The following is a 17,078-nucleotide window of genomic DNA, read 5'->3' as shown; positions in this document are numbered from 1 at the left end:
CAGTCTACATTTTAAATATGTCTCATTGCCACGTCTAGGTCGGGGTTAAAGGAGCCTGTGAGACAATTATCTCTTATGACATCTCAGTATCTAGTCACAATTCACTGATTGTACTTAAACGTAACGTCAAGCAATCCCCATCGATGAACCCAGAGACTAACCAAAGGATGAAGAAAGTGAGTGAGTGAGTGAGTTGGGTTTTACGCCGCTTTTAGCAATATTCCAGCAATATCACGGCGGGGGACACCATAAATGGGCTTCACACATTGTGCCCATGTGGGGATTCAAACCCGGGTCGTCAGCGTGACGAGCCGACGCTTTAACCATTAGGCTACCCCACAGCCCCTCGATGAAGAAAGTAATCATGTATCATGATAATTATACACTGCAGTGTGGGAACTAACACATTTGTCAATACAAAACCAAGGATGTCCCACACAGGTATGGAAACCTGGACACACGCTGATGGTGTGTTTTTCATGAAATGGAAGTCTTTGCAAACATGTAACAAACTTCATTAACACGTCATAAACTAACATAAACAACAAGTCTATAACAATCTCAGTATTTACACAATCAAACAAAACCATGTCCAGTCTGTTCAGCCACATTCAGATGACAACCCGATTTCGTTACATACTTGAGATTCGATTTAAAGGGACTGCACCGGAGTTGCTTAAGTTGAACTCTAACAGGGTCAAACTGGGTCCACAGGCCCATTGCTCAAGAGAGGTTAATGAAAACAAGTTTGTCCTCTATGTACGATGGTTAAACGGCAGATATTCTTTCATACAATAGTTGATCTGTAGCAAGTGAAAATGTACAAAGGAATCGGTGGTTACCTAATGTCTTGTGTGTGGTATACAAGGGATGTTTTAAAATCGTTATTGACGACTTTTCGATAAAAATTCTTCACAAGTGACTCGATTAGCTGACAAACCTCAACGATAACGGTAAATGGGAATCAAACACACACAATCAAGGGACATAACTCTGCAGAGCGACTGTCAGCCCTCAGACGACTGGGCCTCTCAAATAACGGTGGGCCGTTGTGGTTTACTTAGCAATTCAAGCGTGCAGTCCCTCTGTACAATTGATGGATGTAACGCTGGGTCGTGTTTGATTAACTCAAGAAGAGCTGCTATGTGTTTAGTTAAACCGTTTGCACAACTTAAGGGTGGTTGAAAAGTCTTCCCGGTATCCAGACAACCGCCTTATCCCAACACTTCAACCCTTCCCAAACACCAAGAGTATAGCGTGTCTGTGCCAAAAAAAACCGAAAAAATATTCTTTCAAAAATAAAAAATAGTTGCTACGTCAATCATAATCTGGTATTAACAGCGATTAAAATATGCCTGTGGTTCTTGCGATCGAAAGTTACCCGACCAATCAAACGTCGACATGAGGGAAGAGGTAAGGGAGATAACTCGTATCACCTAGAACCCAAAGTCACCGCCATGTTTGAACTGATATGAAAACATCATCAAAATCAAAAAGACTGTTTAGGAATTTTGTTTGTGCGTCAGTCAGTTTTCCAATATTGAATTTCTCGCAGAACTGACCCAACCCATAATCAATGGGACTGGCCGCCATGTTGTTAATATTTCAACCCATCATTGAGCCTAATTTGTAACATGTATTCCGATTAAGCATTCAACGTTATGCAAATTCAATGACACATACAATACACAGGTTATCAATTACACAAAAATACCAGCTACAGTCCGTTTGAGTCAGAAACGGACCGATGAATTGCAAATTTTAACATTGTACAAAATTGCCACATAAATAAAAATAGTACATATGTTTATCATTTACTAATACCCAACAGCTTTCTTATATTTGAAAATTTTCCGGACTCCACCAAAAGAGTTCTTTAAGAAACTATCATTAAAATTTTGACACAGTTCACTATTTGTTACGAGGGAGGAGTGCAGAGAAAGGGACAGCCAGGTGTTAGAGAAGCATGTGCACAAGTGCCCACCATGTTATTGATTCATTAACCTGTGCTGTGCCGTCTCCATCCTTTCTCGCACACCTGGCTGTCCCTTTCTCTGCACTCCTCCCTCGTAACAAATAGTGAACTGTGTCAAAATTTTAATGATAGTTTCTTAAAGAACTTTTTTGGTGGAGTCCGGAAAATTTTCAAATATAAGAAAGCTGTTGGGTATTAGTAAATGATAAACATGTGTACTATTTATATTTATGTGGCAATTTTGTACAATGATAAAATTTGCAATTCATCGGTCCGTTTCTGACTCAAACGGACTGTAAAGGGGAACAGAACATTCATAAATTATTTCCGCTGTAGTCTATAATACAACCCTGAACATGAATGGCTAACTTACGTGGTTTCATGGAATGATGTCACCTCACTAATCAGTCCTATCTAAATGAATTCATTTTATTCCCACAAACCTTAACTATTTAATCAGCAGCACTTGATCCTCCACGTCCTCATGAATATACATATGACATACCTCTGTCAGCGTTAATCGTATATATTTGTATAGACATAAATATTTACTGTGGGAGAATGTGGTCATTTTAAGCCGAAATCTATGAAATGCTCGTGTCGCCGGCTTCATTACATTGAGTGAGTTACGTTTTTCACCGCTTTTAGCAATATTCCAGCAATATCACGACGGGGGACACCAGAAATGGGCTTCACTTATTGTACCGATGTGGAGAATCGAATCCGGGTTTTCAGCGTGACGAGCGGACGCGTTAACCATTAGGTACCCCACCGGCCCCGCTGTGGTAACGGTCCATCACACACAAGGTGGTCGACAATATACCCAACACATCAACCATCTGTGGGTTTCTCAATAAGTAGGACTGAGACGACTTTGAATAATTACATCACAACGTTAACAAGGAAACCAAGAGTGAGTGAGTGAGTGAGTGAGTATGGTTTTACGCTGCTTTTTAGCAATATTCCAGCAATATCACAGCAGGGGACACCAGAAATGGGCTTCACACATTGTACCCATGTGGGGAATCGAACCCGGGTCTTCGGCGTGACGAGCGAACGCTTGAACCACTAGGCTACCCCACCGCCCCAGGAAACCAAGAAAGCCCACTGATGGGAAGAACCGTAGAATTACTGAGACTTATATAAGAGGAGTTGAATTACGAAATTCTGGAATCAGTCCAAGAATACAGTGTAACGTTATCAGTAATACAGTGATGGTGTCTATGTAAATAAAAAGCTTAGCAACATTTTCGAATTTAATTTGAATGTTTCAGAGACACTGATAATAGTAAATATGAAAAAATGGAGCCTTTGTTCAATGAGCCTATTCATAACGGCTTGAGGCCTACGTCGGGAATTCGAAAAGTGTGACTTGCGAATAAACAGAAATACGGACGGATCGAACCTGGTTCTCTATCACCCGCCGAACATCTCATGGTTGTGGTAGCGAAGTTAGGGACTGCGAAGCTATAGTTACAACCATACAGGTTTTAATGGAGAACGTTCTTAGCAAAGAATAGAAAGAGAACTCATCACAAAATCGATTTGAGCGTGTGACTTTAACTAAAAATAGACATCCCCACACACCACACCAATGACTATGTTCACAAATTCCCACAACAATCGGAACCTTCCGACCAAACTTGAACCTGTTTCTAAGGAGATTTCTGCCCATGCATATGCACATTTAACCCAAATGCGACACATACGAATATAAACACATCTTCTCCTAATGTTGGTAATTTAGATTTAGAAAATAATTATAAAAATATTGCATCTTAGAACGCAGATTGTCCGAAGGCAGCAAAAGACTGGATTTGCCGGTCGACGGGGAATCCCCGTTACGGTAGATAACTCTTGCATCACAGAAGATCACAGACGATAGTATTGGTCTCAACATCTCGATGCCACTCAGCTGAGGTCCATCGATTGATTCCGCCATGATTCCTTCCCTATACAAACATTTGGTCCACGCCACCATTTTTCAACGTCAGAAAACCAAGATGGCGGCCTAGAATCAACGTCGTGCAGCAGACTGCAAATCCTGCACCAGAAGAATGTATTAATGAACGATCCCGTCCCTTTCCATTGAAAATACTCATTATACAAGTCTTCGTCTTGGTCTAGCTTCTTCAAATACTCAGCTAAAGCACTGGGGCTCTCGAAGTCGTCCACGTGGATGAAGGAATGAGGAGGAGCAGAGCGTCTGTAGTCCGACGGAGATCCTCCCATCACGATAGGAATGACGTCATGTCTGAAATAAACCAAAGATACACAATGAGGGCTGACAAAGACGCTGCTGCACCAGACCAACGACTGTAAACAATAATAACATTGTTACACCATTGTAAGTGTTTAACTAAAAACGTTATGACAGAAAATGTTGTTTTACGGCTGTATTCAAGCTGCATCATGATTTGTTCTTCTGTCTCATGGGTTCCCCAAGAAAAGAGGTTAATTCTTGTGTCCAGAAACCCCCACCAGCAGAGGTTTGTTCTTGTGTCCAGAAACCCCCACCAGCAGAGGTTTGTTCTTGAGCCCAGAAACCCCCACCAGCAGAGGTTTGTTCTTGAGCCCAGAAACCCCCACCAGCAGAGGTTTGTTCTTGAGCCCAGAAACCCCCTGACCAGAAACAGCAGGGTTTGTTCTTGAGCCCAGAAACCCCCACCAGCAGAGGTTTGTTCTTGAGCCCAGAAACCCCTACCAGCAGAGGTTTGTTCTTGAGCCCAGAAACCCCCACCAGCAGAGGTTTGTTCTTGAGCCCAGAAACCCCCACCAGCAGAGGTTTGTTCTTGAGCCCAGAAACCCCCACCAGCAGAGGTTTGTTCTTGAGCCCAGAAATCCCCACCAGCAGAGGTTTGTTCTTAATGGCATTGTTGTAATCATGGTCTTCTGCGTGTTGAGTGAACAATGTAACCACTAGGATACCCCACCGTCCCTGCAACCACATGTACCGTAATAGACCATTATGGGGACACAACTGGGAATCGAACCCGTGAATATCTGTCCTGTAACAAGGGGTGGGGGTGGGGGGTCGGGTTGTTGTTGTTATAGAGACTGTATGTGTGCCAGTAAGGTGTGTTTTACGTCGATTAGTAACAGTTAGTCGAAAAGGGCTTCACACCTTGTACCAATGTGGGAATCGAGCCAGGGCCTTCGACTTGGCGAGCGAACGCTTTAACCGCTATACTACCCCGCTGCCCCACGAACTTATGTGTTGCAAGTCTTGCACACCAAGTTGACAATTACGCAGAAAGAATGCACCTGGTTATCACAGCTCCCTTCTTTTACAAAGAAAGGATAGGCTCTAGGCAGTGTCATGGCTATGTTCAGGGTGCAGTTCCTGACCTCAAAATGTATATTACATCTACCACTAGACAACGCTGCGTAGCCGGCTATATACATTCAATTTGTACATTCATTTAATCGATAAATGTTATTTTATTGTGTTCATGTGAGGTCAGCCTGACATCGCACCCGACTATGATCACGGATGTACACATCTGGCCTCATGTCCTGGTAGAGCGATACTTGTTTATGCACCACTGCATTAACCATGTCTCTAGTGGCAGTTTTAATTAACTGCAGTCTGCGGGTTCAGACACGAGTCAGAAGCCCCAGTCTAGTAATATTTCTTTCGGTCCAATAGTGAGTGAGTATAGTTTTACGCCGCTGTAGCAATATTCCAGCAATATCACGGCGGCGGACACCAGAAATGGGCTTCACATATTGTTCCCATGTGGGGAATCGTCACCCGGCGTGACGGGTGACAGCTGTGACCACTTGGCCTCTGCTGGTACACACCCACAAACTCACACCGAGCTCTACTGAAAATGACAGTTTAGGGTTTGCAAACTGAATAGATTTGTGGCGATGGCAATTATCAACGACGTCAGCGAGCCTGATCACCCGGTAACGTTAGTTTCCTTTTCCGACCATCACGACTTGCTGAACCCAAATATCGAATTCACAGTTTGAAAGACAACCACGGACTGGTTCATCTAACAGTTCTAAGCAGGAAGCTGTAGTACTTATAACTTGGACCACGGTATGCACTGGGCACACCTGAAGTGTCATCGATATATTCCAGCTACTACAAATATTTGTTTAACTTTTATTGATCGTCATATATTTGTTAAAGCATTCAAGTATATTCCGTCTCGACGATATTTTATAGCTCAAATGTTGATTAAGATTTTCTACTAAAACAACCCATATGTACTTGGGGCATGTCAGTGTTGTAGGTCAAGTCTTGTTTATTACCTGTTGCCTAGCGCAGCAGTCAATAGTTCAACGATTTCACTGCGAACTGAGTGTAGACCAGACAATCTAGTGATTGATATCATGAGCATATACTCAACTGCAATACGATGACACGTATCATACAAGTCAGCGAGCCAGACCACCCGACCCCCTTCGCTGCCGCTTACGACATGGGTGGGTGAGTGCATGAGTGCGTGCGTGCGTGAGCGAGCGAGCGAGTGAGTGGGCTGGGTTTGACGCCGCTTCAAACATTACTCCATTCCCGTCGTTTCGCGCCAGTTTGGGTAGGAATGCCCAAATTGATGCGGTTCACTGATGTTTACAACTTTGGTGAAACCCGCGAGCACTGATGGTGTTGATAAACCTAGAAACAAAATCGGACCGAACCTGGAATCGAACAAAAAATCCTAGCTTTCCCGCGTGCCCAATGGGCGCAACTCTGCAATGCAAATTGCGGCATCTCAGACGATTTTGCCACCATAAACCCGAACCTTGACGGTGTCGCTGACACAGAAATGTGTTATATGTGTTCAAGAATGTGTGGACTCAGTGAATGAGTTTAGTTTTACGCCGCCTTTAGCAATATTCCAGCAATAACACGGCGGGGGACACCAGAAATGGGCTTCACATATTGTTCCCATATGGAGAATCGAACCCGGGTCTTCGGCGTGACGAGCGAACGCTTTAACCACTGGGCTACTCCACCACCCCGGACTCGAGACAAAGCTCGTACTCAGGGTTAATATGTGCATGGGTTAATTCTGTACCCCTGGGCTATTCATTAAACGGGGTATATTCTAAAGATGAGATGAAGTCTGTACATTGTTAATATTGTCAACAGGGTTAATGCAGGGTGGTGGTCTGAGGTCAGGCTCGTTTTGCAGAACACCCGATTTTTATTATACGGTACTTTACAAGCAGGCCACGTACACTCATAATGTCACGCGGCACAAGCTCACTCATGCGACAAACGGTGTGTACAAACCTCCACCTGTCTAGCGGGTGAGAACAACCTGTGTATTATGCCAATACATCCGTCGTATTTTTCTGGGCTCCAAGGTAAATAAGCGAGCGTCCTGTTAGTATGACCTCAACAAAGAGGGTTTGCTGTAGCTAAGGGCAACACACTCACCCTCGGTGATATTTACATGTACCCTTCTACTTACACTCCGGAAACTCAAGTGTGAAGGAAAACAGGTCTACAACAAACTGATTATTTGTTGTTTGTTCTTGCATCTCGTCACGCCGAAGACCCGGGTTCGAATCCCAAAATGGGTACAATGTGTGACTCCCATTTCTGGTGTCCCCCAGCAGAGATGTTGCTGGAATATTGCTTAAAGCGGCTTAAATATAAACTCACTCACTGTATCACGCCACTCAGTAAGTTCTAGATATACGAAGGTGATCTGTAAATAGTCCACAAAACTAGTGGTTGACACCATGAGCATCAAGGGCAAAGAGCGGAGCTTTTCGCGACAGGGCCCTTCGTTTTGTACGCTTAGCTGTCGTCGTATAACACTTTGGCTTCGCTGAGTTTGTATATAAACATATTATTGTACATAGATTATTAATTTCTTTATTAAAGGATGTTTTTAAAAGCGGGAGATAGCAGAGTACCACTAGCGGATAACAAATAATTCATTGTTGTCATGCTTACGCATGAATGAATAGTGTAGGCTGGGATCCAACATGTAGGACTGTGAGTAGAATGTCAAACCTATATTAGAAATTCATCATGAACACGTTATGTGCCTCTTAATAAGGTTTTTGTAACAGCTATAGACCCGTGGAGATCCGGGTCAGCAACCCATGCTTCATTGTCGGAAGAGGCGACTAACGGGATCGGGGTTCAGGCTCGCGGACTTGGGTTACACGTCATCGTATCCGATTGTCAGGTCCAGACTTGATTATATACAGACTGCCGCCATATAGCTGGACTATTCCGGTGCGGTGGTAAACAACAAACAAATCAAATCAAATACCAGATATAATGCACACCGAAAATAATCATATAGCGCGACTCTACTAGAAAATTATTTATGCTACATTGTTGGTTGACCATGTTAACGCCATAAAAAGGCGATGAAAAATTGACATGATTTGTGTGTCACATGACTATAATTATTTTGATAATATATATAATTTTAACAGTTAACAAAACCAACAAAACCGACAAAATCTAACGGAACGGAACACTCATCTTCATATCAATCAGTAAAATTATTCAGAACATTATATAATATATATTATATTATCATAAAATATTCAGAACTTTTAATTAACCGGCAATAGCCGCGAATAGCTACACGACTACAGATGAGTCGCTAAACAATAATCAGATTCAAATAAAACTTTGTATCATCCCAGTTCCTGTTAATCTATTACATCACATTACATTATATATAAGTCATATTGCAATTGTCTTTAATATCTCCTGTCAGATTAAATTGTTAATGGACGTTTACATACGATGATTGAGTGATTTGATTAAATCACGTTAGCTCCTCGGCTCCGTTTCCATACGTTATATCCACGGTATAAGTGAGTGAGCATGGTTTTACGCCGCTTTTAGCAATATTCCAGCAATATCACGACCGGGGACACCAGAAATGGGCTTCACACATTGTACCCATGTGGGGAATCGAACCCGTGTCTTCGGCGTGACGAGCGAACGCTTATAGGCCATTATGCTACCCAACCGCCCCCTTACATAAGAGGAAACCTTGTAGGCCCCACTACTATAATAGGAACTTTGGACTTTTGTACATCCCCTTAGGGACAGGCTCAGTACTGTTTACATACGTTGTGACGTATTCAACACATGTCTTATGGGGGATAAGAGAAAATCATCTTCTATGATGAATGATGCAAGAAAATAACATTCAAAAGAATCACGACTTCGTTTTATTTCGCCACTTGTACCACTAACCATGACATCCTGTACCACAACGCAACAGGAGTGAGTGAGTGAGTGAGTGAGTGAGTGAGTTAATATTTAACGTCACATCGGCAATATTTCAGCCATATCGTGACGAGAACACATGATATTGAAATGAAATATATGAATATTATAAAAAAAACCTGCCGACGAAGGACAGTAAAACAACTAGAATATCACAGATATGTAAGTAAAACTAGTAATTAAATCTAAAACGTTTTAACTAAAGGGAAAACAATACAGTATAAAAATGGGCTATAAATCGCCAATAACTGAAGGTAGATCACCATACCAGGGACCATGGGGACTTACATTACTTTTGCTACCTGCATGGACCCTAGTTGGATTTACACCATCCCTTCAGCCATTGGCGACAGAAGAGAAATCTAGCCATAAATTAAAAGCACACATATTCTACGATTAAAAACGCGGTAAGCCTAAATTTACTCTAAATGTGTTGGGACTTACGTACCCTCTCAGGAGGACAACGCAACAGGAAGATGGGAATTAAACAGTGACACCCTTAGTCACAAAGACTTAGATCATAGGTCGCGTGGTGAGGGGATATCCGTTATTTGAAGAGACTACTTCCAACTGACCCCTCAGTCTGGATGAATCTGGCGTCATATGAATGAAACTGACACAACGTGATCAGCTGAGGTTACGTATTGTCCTCATTGTCAGTATCTCTGTGTGTGTGTGTGTGTGTGAGTGAGTGAGAGAGAGAGAGAGAGAGAGAGCAGCGCTGTGCCCCAAACAAGATCTCACTTTTCCAGACTCGATTATTATTTAGCGGAATATTGCTGAATGCGGAATTAAACAACAAGCAAACAAACAAAACCAAAGTGTACCTAGATGACGCTGAATTATCTCGTATTTGCTTTCGTCTACATTAATAACATACAAAACTGCCAGTAGTTCGTAAAGTATGTCTTCCTCAGTTAAAGCGTGTATAAAACAAAGACGTTAAACGCCTTATTCTACTACTGCCCGTGTTGTTCGCCAAGGTTGCAGTATAAGCCCCTCTTAATTATGTTTTCGGTGAACGAACTTGTCACTGAACTTTGTAAACACAAAACTTTATAGATATTATGATATTGCTGTTTGAGGCTTATCATGGTGATTTGGAGATATCACGTGAGCTTTCCGACATAATGCGTATGTCGCACACATAATGCGTATAGCCGCACGCGGCTAATCCTGCTCAGGAGTCCACCTTATATGGTAGGCTTAAAGAAATTACATTATAAACCTTGAGTAAACAATTGTTATTGCTACTGCTACAGAAATGGCGGTATTGTGTCGTGACATAAAAGGTAGTTACACGCATTTGGACTATAATATACGGGAAGTGGCTGAGAGTGAAAGAGTGAGTGAATGAGTGAGTGAATGAGTGAGTGAGTTCAGTTTTACGCCGCTTTTTGCAATATTCCAGCAATATCACGGCAGAAGACACCAGATATGGGCTTCACATATTGTACCCATGTGGGGAATCGAACTTGGGTCTTTGGCGTGACGAGCGAACGCTTTACCCACAAGGAGACTGACAGTGAGCGAGTGAGTTTAGTTTTACGCCACACTCAGCAATATTCTAGCTATATGGCGGCGGTCTATAAATAATCGAGTCTGGACCAGGCAATCCAGTGATCAGCAGCATGAGCATCGATCGAACCTGACCATCCGATCCCGTTAGTCGCCTCTTACGACAAGCATGGATTACTGAAGGCTCATGCTAACCCGGACCTTCACGGGTTAAGGAGACTGACAGAACGGAAAAGGAAATTCGTTGTAAGTGTGTTCATTATAAACGCTATTTACTGTATTCTGTCAGCATTTGAAATGTTATTTTAAGTATTTGGGACTCCTAATGTTCTCATCTCGAAATTGGTCCAGTTGTAGGCACTTGGCGCTACACGACCCTAAAGCATTGTTTTCTCTTTGCAGAATGTTTAAATTTCCACGGAAATATCTTAGACTATATTTATGGTAAAACTGGATCCATTCTGACACGGTTCGGACAAATGGTACATTTGATATTATGAATAGATTGAAAAGGTTCACACTGTGTATCGTCCAATGTTTAGTAATGTAAACACTTTTAAAATAAATGGAGTGAGAATGGATTTACGTAGCGTTGCTCCAAGGCTGTACTGAATACTGAGCCCATTGATGTATAGTAATTCTATCCTTCGAAGAGGCCAGTCTAGATAAGCTGACAGTAAAGGACCCTGTCTGTTATTTACTAATTTTTTTAGAAATTATCATTTTAAACCATTAACTTTTACCTAAGAGATTTGTGCAAGTCTAGGTTTTATGTCACGTACACCGTTATACGGACAATATCACTTCGAGTGAGTGAGTGAGTGAGTGACTCAGTGAGTAGTGTTTTACGCCGGTTTTACTCCAAGATTATCACCAGACATTAGTTTCACACATTGTGAAGAATGGATGCCTTCTTTAACCAGGAGTGAGTGAGTGAGTTTAGTCTTACGCCGCACTCAGCAATAGTCCAGCTGTAAGGCGGCGTCTTCAACCAGGAGGCTAAAGCCCCGAATTATTACTACCGAGATCATGTGCTTAACACATTGAACCGGCTTTCAGCGTGACGAGCAACCACTTCAACTACCGGGGTAAACGCCACCCATCACGGGCTACATAACAATCAAATCTTAAAATGCTAATGACGTCTTGACCTATTTTCGTGATTAACTTTTAAGTGGCGACCTTGACCTTCGGCGAGGTAATTACATTTTACGCACGATATATCTTAAGGTTGCTGTTAATTAAGCATTCTCGAAATGAACCTCTTACCTCTACTGTATTTGTTGTGGAAAACAGTGAGGTCAATTTCAAACGGAATTTCAGTATTAATCTATGTGTGCGTGCGTGCGTGCGTGCGTATGTGCGCGTGCCTGTGTGTGTCTGCACGTATTACCCAGGTGTTCTTTGACTAAAAATATACCGACACGAGTCAATAAAAGTTTTTAAAGAAACGGGGCTTGAATCCCTTCATCGAAATGGAAGATACCTGTTCGGTACGTGGGTGTACAGAATGATCACTTGAACAGCGCCTAGTAATAATGAGTTGTAGCATTATAAAAAGAACATCGGGTATTCTTTATAGGGTTGGGACGATTCACCGATGCACCGATACATCGCGATACATTTAAGTTTGATACAGCTATCGTATCGTCGACTGGTGTATCGATACAAAACGATACTCAACTTTTTTTCAAAACAGTTTTATCTTAAACATGTTAAAGTACTTATTTAGGGAAAAATAGGCAAGTGTGATAAGAGTTTCGTGCTTGTTTATTACAATAGTGTTACTGTTATACACAAATTCATTGAAATTAATCATTTCAAATCTTAATACTGTGTCATTCTTTCAAGGTGTATGTATCGTGATACGTATCATATCGCAGGTAAAATATCGTATCGTAACATAGTGTATCGTCCCAGCCCTAATTCTTAAACTTCTTTTGAGCGGTATAAGTCCTGGAATTTGTTGATCTGTTTCATCTTTAAGATGAAAACCCTTCATTTTCCTTTTAATTCTTAACGTTAGCTCATGAGTGAGTGGGATTGGCTTTACGCCGCGTTTAGAAATATTCCAGCAATATCATGGCGAGGGACACCAGAAATGGGCTTCACATATATTGTTCCCATGTTGGGAATCGAACCCGGGACTTCGACACGACGATCGAACGCTTTAACCACTAGGCTACCCCACCGCCCCCTTTAGCTCATTATCAAGAAGTAGATACTGTCTCGCATTCGTGTCAGCTCCGGCCGGTACGGCGTAAACAGAATTTTATTGTATAAAGTCCGTGGATCCATATATCTGGCTCCTGTTCAAAAGACACTCAAACCGACCCACAATCCTCGGGCAAACGTGTACGACACATCCAGTTCGTTGACTTTTATGACAATAGCCTTCACCATACGATAATGTCGGGTTAGAGATAGATATTGTAATTCATAAAGCGCAGTGTAGCGAAGCTAGATCTGATAACAGGAACGTGTGGTCTCGTTGCTAAGCTACGGCTTAATTGCTAACATCAATGCGTGCAGTCGTTTAACATACTGATATAACAAACATCATAAGTTCGTTATAACCGTAGCTTGTTGTAAACACTTCGACTAAACTATAAAGTAGGAGGTAAGAACAAAAACGCAAGGTAAGATCCGAATTTTTCGTCGAATGCATGAGCGTGTTCGTTATAAACGTACTCAAGAAAAATAAGTACCACCCGGGCCAACTCTTTCATACTGAAAGGAACTGAAATAGTATCCTCAAACTATAATTCTTGCTTCCACAAGGAACTGATACAATATCCTTTGCCTTACTGTATTTTTCTCTTATAAATGTACGATGCACTACCTACTATAAAAGTGCTTTACGCTATTATATCTATTATACTTGGCTATAATGTGTGCTATGCCAACATTGTTATTTCACTGTACCATATTTACCATAGAAGGAACTGAAATAATATCCTCAAACTACAATACTTTTTTTGTATAAGTGTATCATGCGCTGTTTATTGTATTGTTTTGGTTAGACCAAAATGTTTGCTATGTCAATATGGATATTTCACTATACTACTTTCTGTATGATTACACTTCATGAAAATCAAATGTAACATGTGTCGGGTTCGGGATTACACCTTCTTAGTACTCGATGCATATGTCATGCTTGTCTACTATTACATCAAATTATATTCATATGCCATCTTGTATGCTTCACTGAAATGAATAAAAATATTTAAAAAAAACCAAAAACTCTTTCATACTGGTGTAGTTTATAATGACAAGACCGATTAACAATAGTATGGAAGAAACGGCTGGTCATTTCATGAGCGAGCAAGTGAGTTCAGTTTTACGCCGCTTTAAGCAATATTCCAGGCAACATCATGGCGGGGTACACCAGAAATGGGCTTCACACATTGTACCATGTGGGAATCGAACCCGGGCCTTCGGCGTGACGAGAGAAGTCCACTTCGTATAAAGGATAGTTATACAAATACTTAGGATGAAGTGAAATCCAATTAGTGATGCAGTAAAATACGTACAGTAAACTCCGCTTGTAACGAACTCAACTCTCAGTTCGTAATAACCGTAGTTTGATATGGACATTTTGACAAAAATGTACATCAAGATGCCGGGACCGAAAACAAATTCGTTATATCCGTAGTTCGTTATAAGTGTGTTCGTTTTAGGCTTAATTAACTGTATTCCACTTCGGTGAAAGACACTAGCACAGGTGCGTTAAATGCTTGCATCTTTCCATTCGTCAGTATTCGGGTGTTTCCATAACATTGGGTGCAGATGTTCAAAACAACCTTAGCGCTAAACTGTTTTAAGTCTGTCTTCAGATATGTGACTTAGGATTATCTTCATTGCTTCGCACTATACCTTTACACAGATCATTACCAATCAAATTATGCAGATATTCGTCATGTAAGCTACTTCTATGTTACCCGCAAAGGTCCGGGTTAAGATGAACCTTCAGTAACCCATGCTTGTCATAAGAGGTGACTCATGGTTCGTGCATGTCACAGTTGTGTAGATCAGTGAATATGATGTCAATCATCCCGTGAAGGTCCGGGTGAGGATGAACCTTCAGTAACCCATGCTTGCCATAAGAGGTGACTCATGGTTCGTGCATGTCACAGTTGTGTAGATCAGTGAATATGATGTCAATCATCCCGTGAAGGTCCGGGTGAGGATGAACCTTCAGTAACCCATGCTTGCCATAAGAGGTGACTCATGGTTCGTGCATGTCACAGTTGTGTAGATCAGTGAATATGATGTCAATCATCCCGTGAAGGTCCGGGTGAGGATGAACCTTCAGTAACCCATGCTTGTCGTAAGAGGCGACTAACGGGATCAGGTAGTCAGGCTCACTGGCTTGGTTGACACATGTCATCGGTTCCCAATTGCGCAGATCGATGCTCATGCTGTCGATCACTGGATTGTCTGGTCCAGACTTGATTATTTACAGACCGCAGCCATATAGCTGGAATATTGCTGAGTGCGTCGTAAAACTAAACTCACTCACTCACTATTTCTATGCCAATGGTCACACCTTGAACAGTGTATTATTTGGCAATAAGAACTTATCAAATCAAGTCAATACAAAAATAATCCAACCCGTTCATATTTTTTTATATCACTAAGCAAACGTTTTACGTGAAAATTTCAGTATGTCACAATGCTTTTTCTGCATGTATGTCTAATATTGTTGATGTAAATATCCTGTTGTAATATGTATCCGTTTGGGGAGAGACATTAATATAGAGGAAACCCTGTTTGACAATCCCAGTGTACATGCCTTAAGTACAATAATACATATTGTTTAAACTACACAGATTTACAACAAGTCCTGCCCTGAGGTTGTTTTGCCCAACGGCGCCCTGGTCGACAAGCAGTCTTGCTCCGAGATAACACGATAGCATCTGTCAGAGCTTCGGAAATACACGAGTGATCCATTATATATAGATAGGCTTCCGTGAGCAATTGGACGTGACTTGAATACAACGGGGTAGATATTTGTTACAAAGATTAAATATTCAAAGCTAACAATCGAATCACCAGGCAAATCAATGACACATGAAATCAACATGAATTCTGCAATTGAAACCTTACCGAGATCATACCGTAGTATACTTAGCAGAGCTCCAGATAAGATTTAGCTAATGTGGGTACTGTACCCACTGTATTTTTTGGGAGTGGGTATTATGAATGTTGAGTGGGTATTTCATTTTCCGTTACCCACTGCTTTCAAATATGTGCGTATTTCAGTCATTTTACACACCTAAGTATTGTGTCATTGAGTAAGTTTACTAAGCAGGTATGTTCTGCCTTATGTGATACCTATTCAAAACCAACTTAAATATAAGGGAAATGATTTCATAAAAAATCAGTCATCCTATACAGTACTGACAGTACAACACTTCTCCTATACTAACAGTACAAATTGATAGCAATCGATGTCTTTTTCATTACGCAAGCGATTTTTATAAGTATATTCCGTACGCATTTGTTTTAAACTCTTTGCGTATCTAACAGTTTAAATGCGTAATTGGTACGCAACAATTATTTTTCAATGCGTAATTGGAAATTTTCTATGCGTATTTTACCCGGATACGCAGCTTATCTGGGCCTCTGCTTAGTATACTAAATTAACTGTGGTACTTTTCGGTTAAAAATAGAACCAGGTAGGTATAATCGCCCCCAAGAATGGAGAATAAACTCTGCAAGTGTTTTGACACTAACACCGCTGGAACGAATTCATTTTGTATTTATTGTCCATTCTATTCCGACGATATTGTCATACTGCTTCGTATACGTTTATTACATGTGCTTACGGATTTATATAACGGTTATAACCACAAAGAAATATTAAGTTAAAGGTTAATTATCAAATTAAACCCTAATCTCCAAGCACAGTTAATGCACTGACGTCACACAAAAGAAGCACTATTTGAGTATTTAAAGTGACAGCTTGACAGGCCCGTCATTTGTCACGAGGGGCGATGGGGTAGCCTAATGGTAATTTGAACGTTCACTCCGTTCATCGTCACGCTGAAGACCCGGGTTCGATTCCCCACATGGGTACAATGTGTGAAGCCCATTTCTGGTGTCCCCTGCCGTGATATTGCTGGAATATTGCTAAAAGCTGCGTAAACCATAATCACCCACTCCTTTGTGAAGATGTCCGCCATTGCTTATTGACGCCCCAGGTGACCTCTAGCTTCATTACAGATTAGTTAACCATAAGTGTCAAGCAATTTAAAGTTATTTATGTCCATTGAAATGAGACGTGATTATTCACGGTATGTATTACCCAATCAGAAAGCAAAACGTTACATTCTGACGTCAACCAATGGTGTCCAA

At 41.4% G+C, this 17,078-nt stretch overlaps 1 protein-coding gene across 1 annotated transcript in view; it reads right to left on the bottom strand.

The window, feature by feature from the left end:
- Positions 1-3,499: 3,499 nt before the first annotated feature.
- LOC124268700 (glycoprotein 3-alpha-L-fucosyltransferase A-like) overlaps positions 3,500-17,078 on the bottom strand; it is a 164,120-nt gene continuing 150,541 nt past the window's right edge. The window contains 1 exon segment of the mRNA XM_046703691.1: positions 3,500-4,229. Coding sequence (XP_046559647.1) covers positions 3,887-4,229 — 343 coding nt within the window. The 3' untranslated portion in view covers positions 3,500-3,886.

Source organism: Haliotis rubra, unplaced genomic scaffold, assembly GCF_003918875.1.
Source record: "Haliotis rubra isolate DU_JTF1 unplaced genomic scaffold, ASM391887v1 Scf14, whole genome shotgun sequence".
Lineage (NCBI taxonomy): Eukaryota > Metazoa > Mollusca > Gastropoda > Lepetellida > Haliotidae > Haliotis > Haliotis rubra.
Note: the sequence above shows the minus strand (reverse complement) of the source record. Positions and strands in the feature narration are given on the sequence as shown.